Raw genomic sequence first — 14,169 nt, 5'->3', positions numbered from 1 at the left:
CTCTGGACAGTTTATAAGGATCAGTAGTGGGTCTACTCTGGACAGTCGATAAGGATCAGTAGTGGGTCTACTCTGGACAGTTGATAAGGATCAGTAGTGGGTCTACTCTGGACAGTTGATAAGGATCAGTAGTGGGTCTACTCTGGACAGTCGATAAGGATCAGTAGTGGGTCTACTCTCCACAGTCTAAGGATCAGTAGTGGGTCTACTCTGGACAGTTGATAAGGATCAGTAGTGGGTCTACTCTCCACAGTCGATAAGGATCATTAGTGGGTCTACTCTGGACAGTTGATAAGGATCAGTAGTGGGTCTACTCTGGACAGTTTATAAGGATCCGTAGTGGGTCTACTCTGGACAGATGACAAGGATCAGTAGTGGGTCTACTCTGGACAGTTTATAAGGATCAGTAGTGGGTCTACTCTCCACAGTCGATAAGGATCAGTAGTGGGTCTACTCTGGACAGTTGATAAGGATCAGTAGTGGGTCTACTCTGGACAGTTGATAAGGATCAGTAGTGGGTCTACTCTGGACAGTCGATAAGGATCAGTAGTGGGTCTACTCTGGACAGTTGATAAGGATCAGTAGTGGGTCTACTCTCCACAGTCGATAAGGATCAGTAGTGGGTCTACTCTCCACAGTTGATAAGGATCAGTAGTGGGTCTACTCTGGACAGTTTATAAGGATCAGTAGTGGGTCTACTCTCCACAGTCGATAAGGATCAGTAGTGGGTCTACTCTCCACAGTTGATAAGGATCAGTAGTGGGTCTACTCTGGACAGTTGATAAGGATCAGTAGTGGGTCTACTCTGGACAGTTGATAAGGATCATTAGTGGGTCCCACTGCTGGCTTGCTTCTGTAGCCAGGCAGGGTTGGTCCTGGTCAATCCCTGGATGGGAGACCAGATACTGCTGGAAGTGTTGTTGGAGGGCCAGTAGGAGGCACTCTTTCTTCTGGTCCCAAAAAATATCCCAATTCCCCACAGCAGTGATTGTGGACATTTCCCTGCATAGGCTGTTGTCTTAAAGATCCCATGGCACGTATTGTAAGAGTAGGGGTGTTTACTCTGCTGTCATGGTTAAATTCCTAATCTTGCCTTCATAGCATCATGGTCACCTAATCATCCCCAGCTTACAATTGGCTCATTTATCTCCCCTGTAACTATTACTCTGTCCAGTGTCTGTGTTCTTTTGCCCATCTTAATCTTTTCTTTTCATTGGCCAGTCTGAGATATGGCTTTTTCTTTGCAACTCTGCCTAGAAGGCCAGCATCCCGGAGTCGCCTCTTCACTGTTGACATTGAGACTGGTGTTATTCGGGGTACTATTTAATGAAGCTGCCAGTTGAGGACTTGTGAGGCGTCTGTTTCTCAAACTAGACACTCTAATGTACTTGTCCTCTTGCTCAGTTGTGCACCGGGGCCTCCCACTACTCTTTCTATTCTGGTTAGAGCCAGTTTGCGCTGTTCTGTGTAGGGAGTCGTACATAGCGTTGTAAGAGATCTTCAGTTTCTTGGCAACTACTCGCATGGAATAGCCTTAATTTCTTAGAACAAGAATAGACTGACAAGTTTCAGAAGAATGTCCTTTGTTTCTGGTCATTTTGAGCCTGTAATCAAACCCTCAAATGCTGATGCTCCAGATACTCAACTAGTCTGAAGAAGGCCCGTTTTATGGATTCTTTAATGAGCTCAAGTTTTCAGCTGTGCTAACATAGTTGCAAAAGGGTTTTCTCATGATCAATTAGCCTTTTAAAATGATAAACTTGGATTAGCTAACACAACGTGCCGTTGGAACACGGGAGTGATGGTTGCTGTTATTAATGGACCTCTGTACGCCTATGTAGATATTCCATTAATAGAATCAGCCGTTTCTCGCTACAATAGTAATTTCCAACATTAACAATGTCTATGCTGATCAATTTTATGTTATTTTAATGAACAAAGAAATGTGCTTTTCTTTCAAAAACTAGGCCATTTCAAAGTGACCCCAAACTTTCGTTATTCACATCTAAAAGAATTACCACAAAATTACCACAATCAATTTCAATAGAAAAGATTCTGCAGCCATGGAGAGGTTGTCTGTTTATTGACAATCACATTGATGAACTCTTTGGTCCACAGTTTACCTACTTACAAATGGCGCTAAGCCAGACAAAATTAAACATGCCTATTAATATAATGGACATGAGTTAGGGGGGCTAAAACTATTAAATATTAAAGCTTTAAACCTCTCACTAAAAGCTTCACTCCTACATAAATTATACTGAAACCCAAAATGGTTCTCCAGTGGATTAAGAAAGGCTCATCCTTTAAATGGCTTTTTGCCTTCATACAGCTTCTCATTTCCGACTAATTGAAAAGGACATTTTGTTTAAAGTATCGCCCTTTCTTAAACAATACAATTTCAGTTTTATCCTCCAGAAAAGATAGAACAAATATTACAAGAAATGTTATGGTTGAACTCAAATATACTGATTAATAAAAAAAAACATTCTTTATGTATTATTATTATTTTTTAATTAATTGTATTTTTTTTTTCTCCTTTTTTTTATTTTCCCTTTATTTAACCAGAACAAGTTCTCATTTACAACTGTGACCTGGCCAAGATAAAGCTAAGTAGTGTGACAAAAACAACACAGTTACACATAAACAAACGTACAGTCAATAACACAATAGAAAAATATGTATACAGTGTGTGCAAATGTAGAAGAGTAGGGAGGCAAGGCAATAAATAGGCCAAAGTGGCAAAATTATTACAATTTAGCATTAACTCTGGAACGATAGATGTGCAGATGATGTGCAAGTAGAGATACTGGGGTGCAAAAGAGCAAGAGGACAAAATGGGGATGAGGTAGTTGGGTGTGCCATTTACAGATTGGCTGTGTACAGGCTGCTCTGACAGCTGATGCTTAAAGTTCGAGAGGGAGATATAAGACTCCAGCTTCAGGAAAGGCGGCCAAAGGAAGTGTTGGCTTTGGGGATGACTAGTGAAATATACCTGCTGGAGCACATGCTATGTGTGGGTGTTGCTATGGTCACCAGTGAGCTGAGATAAGGCGGGGCTTTACCGGGCTTTACCGAGCAAAGACTTCTCGATGACCTTGAGCCAGTGGGTTTGGCGACGAATATGTAGTGTGGGCCAGCCAACGAGAGCGTACAGGTCGCAGTGGTGGGTAGTATATGGGACTTTGGTGACAAAACGGATGGCACTGTGATAGACTACATACAAAATCGAGGATCGGTAGGATGGTCAGTTTTACGAGGGTCTGTTTAGCTAACGTTACTTTGCTTCCTGCCAACTTTACGGTTTTTACTTTTTAATGACCGCTTTATATTTTTATTTGTTTCCCTCGCTCAACTTTTTTCATTCAACTTTTTCACCCCGGATGCTTTATCTGGATGTGGTTCTCCAGGACCTCCAAAAGCCGAAGTAGTAACATTAACATGATGCCTTCTAATTACAGTCGCTGTACTCATAATATACAGGGGAACGATCGTCTTACGGCGAGGATAGCTGTGCGACAAGCCCAGCTTCAGACGCAATCGTTAGGCAAGGGTAACTTCAGTGTAGGAAAGGATGAAACAGCGTCTGTGCCACCAGTAAGTACAGATAGTAATGTTAGTATAAATCCCCTGGCACAATTTTCTCATAGCTTTTGGAGGGAAATGCTGTAGGAATGCTCAACCGGTGTCGCTCCTTCAGCCGACAGAAGCTTTCAACCCCATTAAGCAGCGAGTCGGATTCAGAGGCCGAGTCTTCTCTGGTCTCGTCCTCCCATTACGGGGTCTGAGGCAGAGCCTTCTCTGGTCTCTACTCCTCCCGTTACGGGGTCTGAGCCCGAGCCTTCTCTGGTCTCCTCCTCCCGTTACGGGGTCTGAGGCCGAGCCTTCTCTGGTCTCTACTCCTCCCGTTACGGGGTCTGAGGCAGAGCCTTCTCTGGTCTCCTCCTCCCGTTACGGGGTCTGATGCCGAGCCTTCTCTGGTCTCTACTCCTCCCGTTACGGGGTCTGAGGCAGAGCCTTCTCTGGTCTCTACTCCTCCCGTTACGGGGTCTGAGGCCGAGCCTTCTCTGGTCTCCTCCTCCCGTTACGGGGTCAGAGGTCAAGCCTTCTCTGGTCTCCTCCTCCCGTTACGGGGTCTGAGGCCGAGTCTTCTCTGGTCGCTACTCCTCCCGTTACGGGGTCTGAGGTGCCGAAGCCTCCCACCATTAGCTCTGACCATTTGAAAACCCTAGTCATTGTCAACTCCATTACCAGCATCATACACTGTTTACCAGGGGGCAGCGCTACCGACGTTAAGGCTCATCTGAAGATGGTGCTGGCTAAAGCTAAAACTGGCGAGTGTAGAGAGCATAGAGATATTGCTATCCACGTCGGCACCAACGATGTTAGGATGAAACAGTCAGAGGTCACCAAGAGCAACATAGTCTCAGCGTGTAAATCAGCTAGAAAGATGTGTCGGCATCGAGTAATTGTCTCTGGCCCCCTCCCAGTTAGATGGAGTGATGAGCTCTATAGCAGAGTCTCACAACTCAATCGCTGGTTGAAAACTGTTTTCTGCCCCTCCCAAAAGATAGAATTTGTAGATAATTGGCTCTCTTTCTGGGACTCACCCTCAAACAGAACCAAGCCTGGCCTGTTGAGGAGTGATGGACTCCATCCTAGCTGGAGGGTGCTCTCATCTTATCTACGAACACAGACAGGGCTCTAACTCCCCTAGCTCCACAATGAGACAGGGTGCAGGCCAGGCAGCATGCTGTTAGCCAGCCTGCCAGCTTTGTGGAGTCTGCCACTAGCACAGTCAGTGTAGTCAGCTCAGCTATCCCCATTGAGACAGTGGCTGTGCCTCGATCTAGGTTGGGCAAAACTAAACATGGCGGTGTTCGCCTTCGCAATCTCACTGGAATAAAGACCTCATCCATTCCTGTCATTATTGAAAGAGATTGTGATACCTCACATCTCAAAATAGGGCTACTTAATGTTAAATCCCTCACTTCCAAGGCAGTTATAGTCAATGAACTAATCACTGATCTTAATCTTGATGTCGCAGTTGGCCAGGTCGCAGTTGTAAATGAGAACTTGTTCTCAACTGGCCTACCTGGTTAAATAAAGGAGAAATATATATATAATAAAAACAATTATGTGATTGGCCTGACCGAAACATGGCTCAAGCCTGATGAATTTACTGTGTTAAATGAGGCCTCACCTCCTGGTTACACGAGTGACCATGTCCCCCGTGCATCCTGTGAAGGTGTTGCTAACATTTAAAATGTCATTTATGATAGCAAATTTCAATTTGCAAAGAAAAAGGACTGCATTTTCATCTTTTGAGCTTCTAGTCATGAAATCTATGCAAACTACTCAATCACTTTTTATAGCTACTGTTTACAGGCCTCCTGGGCCATATACAGCGTTCCTCACTGAGTTCCCTGAATTCCTATCGGACCTTGTAGTCATAGCAGATAATATTCTAATCTTTGGTGAATTTAATATTCACATGGAAAAGTCCACAGACCCACTCCAAAAGGCTTTCGGAGCCATCATCGACTCAGTGGGTTTTGTCCAACATGTCTCTGGACCTGCTCACTGCCACAGTCATACTCTGGACCTAGTTTTGTCCCGTGGAATAAATGTTGTGGATCTTCATGTTTTTTCTCATAATCCTGGACTATCCAACCACCATTTTATTACGTTTGCAGACTCCCTACCCAAGGAGGTCAGACTACAAAAATCAGTTAACCACCTAACCGAGGAACTCAATTTAACCGTAATATCTATAATAATATATAATATAATATAATAATGCGCAATACCCTAGATGCAGTCGCACCCCTAAAAACAAAATACATTTGTCATAAGAAACTAGCTCCCTGGTATACAGAAAACACCGAGCTCTGGAGCAAGCTCCCAGAAAATTGGAACGGAAATGGTGCTACACCAAACTGGAAGTCTTCCGACTATCTTATAATGACAGTAACGTCACTGCTGCTCGATCATCCTATTTTTCCAACTTAAATAAGAAAAATGAGAACAATCTCCCAAAGAATGTTGATACTGTCGCAAAGCTAACTAAAATAAACATTCCCCAAGAGAGGATGGCTTTGACTTCAGCAGTAATACATGAACTTCTTTGAGGAAAATATCATGATTATTAGTAAACAAATTACGGACTCCTCTTTAAATCTGCGTATTTCTCCAAAGCTCCGTTGTCCTGAGTCTGCACAACACTGCCAGGACCAAGGATCAAGGGAGACACTCAAGTTTTTTAATCCTGTATCTCTTGACACATTGATGAAAATAATCATGGCCTCTAAACCTTCAAGCTGCATACAGGACCCTATTCCAACTAAACTACTGAAAGAGCTGCTTCCTGTGCTTGGCCCTCCTATGTTGAACATAATAAACGGCTCTCTATCCACCGGATGTGTACCAAACTCACTAAAAGTGGCAGTAATAAAGCCTCTCTTGAAAAAGCCAAACCTTGACCCAGAAAATATAAAAAACTAATCGGCCTATATCGAATCTCCCATTCCCCTCAAAAAGTTTTGAAAAAGCTGTTGCGCAGCAACTCACTGTCTTCCTGAACACTAACAATGTATACGAAGCGCTTCAGTCTGGTTTTAGACCCCATCTTAGCACTGAGACTGCACTTGTGATGGTGGTAAATTACCTTTTAATGGCATCAGACCAAGTCTCTGCATCTGTCCTCGTGCTCCTAGACCTTAGTGCTGCTTTTGATACCATCGATCACCACATTCTTTTGGAGAGATTGGGAAACCAAATTGGTCGACACGGACAAGTTCTGGCCTGGTTTAGATCTTATCTGTCGGAAAGATATCAGTTTGTTTCTGTAAATGGTTTGTCCTCTGACAAATCAACTGTAAATGTTGGTGTTCCTCAAGGTTCTGTTTTAGGACCACTATTGTTATCACTATATATTTTACCTCTTGGTGATGTCATTCGGAAACATAATGTTAACTTTTACTGCTATACGGATGACACACAGCTGTACATTTCGATGAAACATGGTGAAGCCCCAAAATTGCCCTCGCTGGAAGCCTGTGTTTCAGACATAAGGAAGTGGATGGCGGCAAATGTTCTACTTTTAAACTAGGGCAAAACAGAGATGCTAGTTCTAAGTACAAGAAACAAAGAGATCTTCTGTTGAATCTGACAATTAATCTTGATGTCGTCTGTGAAGGACCTCGGCATTACTCTGGACCCTGATCTTTCTTTTGACAAATATATTAAGACTGTTTCAAGGACAGTTTTTTTCCATCTACGTAACATTGCAAAATCAGAAACCTTCTGTCCAGAAATGATGCAGAAAAGGTAATCCATGCTTTTGTCACTTCTAGATTAGACTACTGCAATACTCTACATTCCGGATACCCGGACAAAGCACTAAATAAACTTCAGTTAGTGCTAAATACGGTTGCTAGAATCTTGACTAGAACCAAAAAATGTGATCATATTACTCCAGTGCTAGCCTCCCTACACTGGCTTCCTGTTAAGGCGAGGGCTGATTTCAAGGTTTAACTGCTTACCTACAAAGCATTACATGGGCTTGCTCTGACCTATCTTTTTGGTTTGGTCCTGCCATACATACCTAATCAATCGCTATGGTCACAAGAAGCAGGTCTCCTTACTGTCCCTAGAATTCTAAGCAAACAGCTGGAGGCAGGGCTTTCTCCTATAGAGCTCAATATTTATGGAATGGTCTGCTTATCCGTGTGAGAGATGCAGACTCGGTCTCGACTTTTACGTTTTTTTGAAGACTCATCTCTTCAGTAGGCCCTATGATTGAATGTAGTCTGGCCCAGGAGTGTGAAGGTAAATGGAAAGGCACTGGAGCGACGAACCACCCTTGCTGTCTCTGCCTGGCCGGTTCCCCTCTCTCCACTGGGATTCTCTGCCTCAAACCCTATTACAGGGGCTGAGTCACAGACTTACTGGTGCTCTTCCATGCCGTCGCTAGGAGTGGTGCATCACTTGTGTGGGTTGAGTCACTGACGTGATCTTCCTGTCTCGGTTGGCGCTTCCCCTCTCTTGGGTTTGTGCCGTGGGGGAGATCTTCCTAGTCAATTCTCGGGATAGTAAGTTGGTGGTTGAAGATATCCCTCTAGTGATGTGGGGTCTGTGCTCTGTGCTTTGGCAAAGAGGGTGGGGTTATATCCTGCCTGTTTGGCCCTGTCCGGGGGTATCGTCGGACAGGGCCACAGTGTCTCCTGACCCCTCCTGTCTCAGCCTTCAGTATTTATGCTGCAGTAGTTTATGTGTCGGGGGGCTAGGGTCAGTCTGTTATATCTGGAGTACTTCTCCTGTCTTATCTGGTGTCCTGTGAAATTTTAAGTATGCTCCCTCTAATTCTCTCTCTCCCTCACATCCCGGAGGACCTGAGCCCTGGGACCATGCCTCACAACGACCTGGCCTGATGACTTGCTGTCCCCAGTCCACCTGGACTTGCTGTTGCTCCAGTTTCAACTGTTCTGCCTGTGGCTATGGAACCCTGACCTGTTCACCTGGCTGTGCTGCTGCTCCAGTTTCAACTGTTCTGCCTGTGGCTAGGGAACCCTGACCTGTTCACCGGACGTGCTACCTTGTCCCGGATCTGCTGTTTTCGACTCTCTCTCTCTAACGCACCTGCTGTCTCCAACTCTGAATGCTGTTGAGGTGCTGACCTGTTGCACCCTCTACAACCACTGTGATTATTATTATTTGACCCTGCAGGTCATCTATGAACGTTTAAACATCTTGGCCATGTTCTGTTATAATCTCCACCCGGCACAGCCAGAAGAGGACTGGCCACCCCTCATAGCCTGGTTCCTGTCTAGGTTTCTTTCTAGGTTTTGGCCTTTCTAGGGACTTTTTCCTAACCACCGTGCTTCTACATCTGCATTACTTGGGGTTTTAGACTGGGTATCTGTGTAGCACTTTGTGACATCGGCTGATGTAAAAAAGGGCTTTATAAATGAATGTGATTGAATTTGGTTGATATTATCTGTCCTGTGTTCTAGTCTTTACCTACACAATGAATTCGTAAAGTATTCAGACCCCTTGACTTTTTCCACATTTTGTTACGTCACAGCCTTACTCTAAAATGGATTAAAACAAATAATAATCTCCCTCATCAATCTACACAAAATACCCCATAATGACATCACAATACCCCATAATGACAAAGCAAAAACGGGTTTTTAGAAAATGTACCTTTTACTCAGTACTTTGTTGAAGCACCTTTGGCAGCGATTACAGCCTTGAGTCTTCTTGGGTAAAACGCTAAAAGTTTGGCACACCTGTATTTGGGGAGTTTCTCCCATTCTTCTCTGCAGATCCTCTCAAGCTCTGTTGGGTTGGATGTGGAGCGTCGCTGCACAGCTATTTTCAGTTTTCTCCAGAGATGTTCGATCGGGTTCAAGTCTGGGCTCTGGCTGGGCCACTCAAGGACATTTAGAAACACATCCTGAAGCCACTCCTGCATTGTCTTGGCTGTGTGCTTAGGGTCGTTGTCCTGTTTGAAGGTGAACCTTCTCCCCAGTCTGAGGTCCAGAGCGCTCTGGAGCAGGTTTTCATCAAGGATCTCTTTTTACTTTGCTCCGTTAATCTTTCCCTCGATCCTGACTAGTCTCCAAGTCCCTGCCGCTGAAAAACATCCCCACACCATGAAGCTTCCACCACCATTGCTTCACTATAGGGATGGTGCCAGGTTTCCTCCAGACGTGATACTTGGCATTCAGGCCAAAGAGTTCAATCTTGGTTTCATCAGACCAGAGAATCTTGTTTCTCATGGTCTGAGAGTCCTTTAGGTGCCTTTTGGCAAACTCCGAGTGGGCTATCATGTGCCTTTTACTGAGGAGTGGCTTCCGCGTCCAGCCACTCTACCATAAAGGCCTGATTGGTGGAGTGCTGCAGAGATGGGAGAACCTTCAAGAAGGACAACCATCTCCACAGAGGAACTCTGGAGCTCACTTAAAGTGACCATCGGGTTCTTGGTCACCTCCCTGAACAAGACCCTTCTCCCCCAATTGCTCAGTTTGGCTGGGGGGCCAACTCCAGGAAGATTCTTGGTGGTTCCAAACTTCTTCCATTTAAGAATGATGGAGGCCACTTTGTTCTTGGGAACTTTCAATGCTGCAGAATGGTTCTGTCTCGTAGCTCTACGAACAATTCTTACGACCTCATGGTTTACTTTTTGCTGTGACAGACAATTTCAACTCTGGGACCTTATATAGACAGGTGTGTGCCTTTCCAAATCACGTTCAATCAATTGAATTTACCACAGGTGGACTCCAATCAAGTTGTAGAAACATCTGATGGATGATCAATGGAAACAGGATGCACCTGAGCTCAATTTTGAGTCTCATACGAAAGGGTCTAAATGCTTATGTAAATAAGGTATTTATTTTTTAGTTTTTTTCCAAATATGCAAAATTACCTCATACCCTGCACATTGACTCGGTACTGGTACCCGTGTATATAATCAAGTTATTGTTACTCATTTTCTATTCATTCCTCATATTATTATTTTTCTATTATTCTGTATTCTTGGGAAGGGCCCGTAAGTAAGCATTTCACTGTTAGTCTACCCTGTTGTTTACCAAGCATGTGACAAATATAACATGAATAACATGTTTCAGTGCCATGCCTCTCTTCCTTTACAAATCACAATTGATCAAATAGTTTGAAGAACCTCAGCTGTTCTAGACCTGACAATGTGTCTGAGTGGTAGAACCTCACCTGTTCTAGAATTAGTCTGTAGCAGAACCTCACCTGTTCTGAATCTGACGATGTGTCTGAGTAGTAGAAACATAAAACCTCATCTATTCTAGAATGTGTATGGGTAGTAGAACCTCATATGTTCAAGAATGAGTCTGAGTATTAGATCCTCATATGTTCTAGAATGTGTCTGATTAGTAGAACCTCACCTGTTCTAGAATGAGTCTGAGTAGTAGAACCTCATATCTTCTAGAATGTGTCTGACTAGTAGAACCTCACCTGTTGTAGAATGTTTGAGTAGTAGAACCATATAAACTCACCTGTTCTAGACTGTCTGAGTAGTAGAACCACAGAACCTCACCTGTTCTAGAATGTTTGAGTAGTAGACCCATAGAACCTCACCTGTTCTAGAATGTTTGAGTAGAAGAACCATAGAACCTCACTTGTTCTAGAATGTTTGAGTAGTAGAACCACAGAACCACACCTGTTCTAGAATGTTTGAGTAGTATAAACATAGAACCTCACCTGTTCTAGACCTGACGAATGTGTCTGTGTAGTAGATTAAGTCTGAGGTGTAGTCCAGGACAATCCACAGAGTTATGTACGTGCTCTGGAGTTCATTAAAACATGCCCTGTGGGATGACAAATAGTCAACAACCAATGTACAACATTAAACACAACAAACATTCAAAAGAAAGACAACCAACATTCAACAATAAAAATATATGAGCTTAAATGAAGAAGTGAACTGTACTCTATGAGAACAGACCTGGTCACTAGCATCATCAGGTTGTAGAAGCATGGTGCTGCGATGATGGTTAGCCATCTGTAGTATCTGTCTGCTGATGGGTCCATGATCCAAATCTCTTTCCTGAAACATGATTTCGGATTCATTTTTAAGCAAGCTTTTAAAAGTTTTTTTCACAGATTGTTCAGTCATCACAAAAGGGCTAGTATTTAATTATGATCAAGTAACAAAATGACCACCATCTTTCATATACTGTTCATTACAATGAACACATGTGTCCAATTTGTAAGTCGCTCTGGATAAGAGCGTCTGCCAAATGACTTAAATGTAAATGTGTGTTTTGACATTGTAAAATCAATGGCCACAATGGTGACAAAACCCTGGACTTGGTAGTACAAAGGTTACCCTTGTCTACTGCGTGTGTTCTTACCGACACCCAAAAATAAAAAAAATATATCCCATTTAGCAGACGCTTTTGTCCAAAGCGACTTACAAGTCGGCTGGGGCCACTACTTTTACATATGGGTGGTCCCAGCGGGAATCGAACCCACGACGCTTGGCGTTGCAAGCGCCATGCTCTACCGACTGAGCCACACAGGACCCACATAGTGTTACTCTCCCACCCATCAAACCAGAATAGAGCTATTTTTCATGTTAATGTAGCATGATGCCAGGTGTGCCTTGTCCATGATACTTACGGGAGCTCCACCTTGTCCTTCACATCTTGCAGACTACCTCATGGACTACCATGAGACTTACGGGAGCTCCACCTTGTCCTTCACATCTTGGGGCAGGCTACCTCATGGACTACCATGATACTTACGGGAGCTCCACCTTGTCCTTCACGTCTTGGGGCAGACTACCTCATGGACTACCATGATACTTACGAGGTCTATTTTTCGGGCCTCCTGACCCTCTGACAAAAATCAAACTGGGGCTCGCTTGGAGTAAGAAGTCATGAATGTAATTATGTGAAATGGCTTGGTTCGCCGTGTATCTCTCTCGGAACCGGGCCGCCTTAGAGGGTTGGGCCTGTTCGCTGCGTGCTTGTAAGGCTCTGATTGGTTCCAGCAAGTCTTCTACTGTTGTTCTTCTCTGCAGTTGTCCGGTATCAGTGACTTGTTGCGTTGTCCTGAACAGAACTACAGAGTTTATTCTCCTACAATTCGCTCTGGAAGATGCTTCTTTGAAGATAGGCTAGCCAGCCGTGTCAATGGTTCCCAGTGGGGTGATGAGAGTAGTGTAATACGATGGTTTGAACAGAGTAGTAGAATTAAATTCACTTCCTAAGATACTTTACTTAGGACATCTAATCAGCCATGCCAGTGATTGTCCGGGAGATGTGTTTATCGTCTCAACCTCGTGTTGAGATTCAGAGTTCAAACCACTTTAAATGTAAAGCTTCAGCTCTACATCTCTCTGGTCTGATATGTTAAATTTTGACCCATAATTTTATACAGTTTGTGCAAATGGGCTGACACACTCTCTGACCTCACTCAGGGACGTGACTTGTCACTGTACAAAGTCTATGTAAACAAATTTCTCTTATAGTTTGTCAAATCACATCCCTCTCTTAACAAAAACACTTTCATAATTGTTCATATTTCATGCACAACGCATAGGATGGACTCTTCTTACATGTAGTGTGTATACTTTCCAAGTTACAGTATTTATTTTATAACATTTTTAATGACATCACAAAATGACATTAGTGTTCTTTAGATCGCCTCTGACCATTCCCCACGTTCTGTTAGAAATATTGTTCCAGTATTCACTTTAGAATGTGTTAGAGTTTCGACGGGAAAAAGTATTTTGAAACAAAGCACATTCCTTTGGGGAATTTGGAGAGGGATACCTGAATCTTCTCTGTTAGATTTACAACAGGGTGTGAGTTGTTAGCCCCCACCAGTTCCTTCCTCCCCCCTCTGTAGGTGAGAGGGGGTCTGGTTGAAGTCCTTCATTGCAAACCTGACCTGACCTATCTGGATCCTCACAGGACAGTCATAACACTGGAGAGACCTGAAAAAATCTGTGCAGCGACGCTCCCCATCCAACCTGACAGAGATTGAGAGGATCTGCAAATAAAGGTGTGCCAAGCTTGAAGTAGCATACCAAAGAAGACTCGAGGTGCCAAAGGTGCTTCAACAAAGTACTGACTAAAGGGTCGGAATACTTATGCAAATGTGATATTTGCAAAAATGTCCAAAAACCTGTTTTTGCTTTTTCATTATACGGTATTGTGATGTCATTATGGGGTATTGTGATGTCATTACGGGGTATTGTGATGTCATTACGGGGTATTGTGTGTAGATTGATGGGGAAATAAAACCATTTAATCCATAAGAGCTAGGCTGTAACGTAACAAAATGTGTAAAAGACAAGGGGTCTGAATACTTTCCGAATGCACTGTATATGTGTAATTGATAGATGCGCACACACACACACACTCACACACGCACAAGCACACGCACACGCACACCCACACGCACAAGCACACACACACACTTACTGTCGGACCACAGTAAGACTAGCTATGGCCATTGGCATCGACTAATGGGGATCCTAATAAATCCAAATCAAACTGTTGCCACAAAGTTAGATGCACAGAATCGTCTAGAATGTCATTGTATGCTGTAGCGTTAAAATTTCCCTTCATTGGAACTAAGGGGCCCGTCCCATGAAAAACAGCCATAGGCCATTATTCCTCC

At 43.7% G+C, this 14,169-nt stretch overlaps 1 protein-coding gene across 1 annotated transcript in view; it reads right to left on the bottom strand.

Annotated features, from left to right (window-relative positions):
• LOC135513316 (cyclic nucleotide-gated cation channel alpha-3-like) overlaps positions 1-14,169 on the bottom strand; it is a 40,789-nt gene that overhangs the window by 3,863 nt on the left and 22,757 nt on the right. Inside the window, exons 5-6 of the mRNA XM_064936227.1 lie at positions 11,483-11,584; positions 11,239-11,345 (exon numbers count right to left, since the gene is read on the bottom strand). Coding sequence (XP_064792299.1) covers positions 11,239-11,345; positions 11,483-11,584 — 209 coding nt within the window. The remainder of the gene's footprint in view (positions 1-11,238; positions 11,346-11,482; positions 11,585-14,169) is intronic.

Source organism: Oncorhynchus masou, chromosome 24 (genome assembly GCF_036934945.1).
Source record: "Oncorhynchus masou masou isolate Uvic2021 chromosome 24, UVic_Omas_1.1, whole genome shotgun sequence".
NCBI classification, from domain to species: domain Eukaryota; kingdom Metazoa; phylum Chordata; class Actinopteri; order Salmoniformes; family Salmonidae; genus Oncorhynchus; species Oncorhynchus masou.
This window is presented reverse-complemented; position numbering and strand designations above follow the sequence as displayed.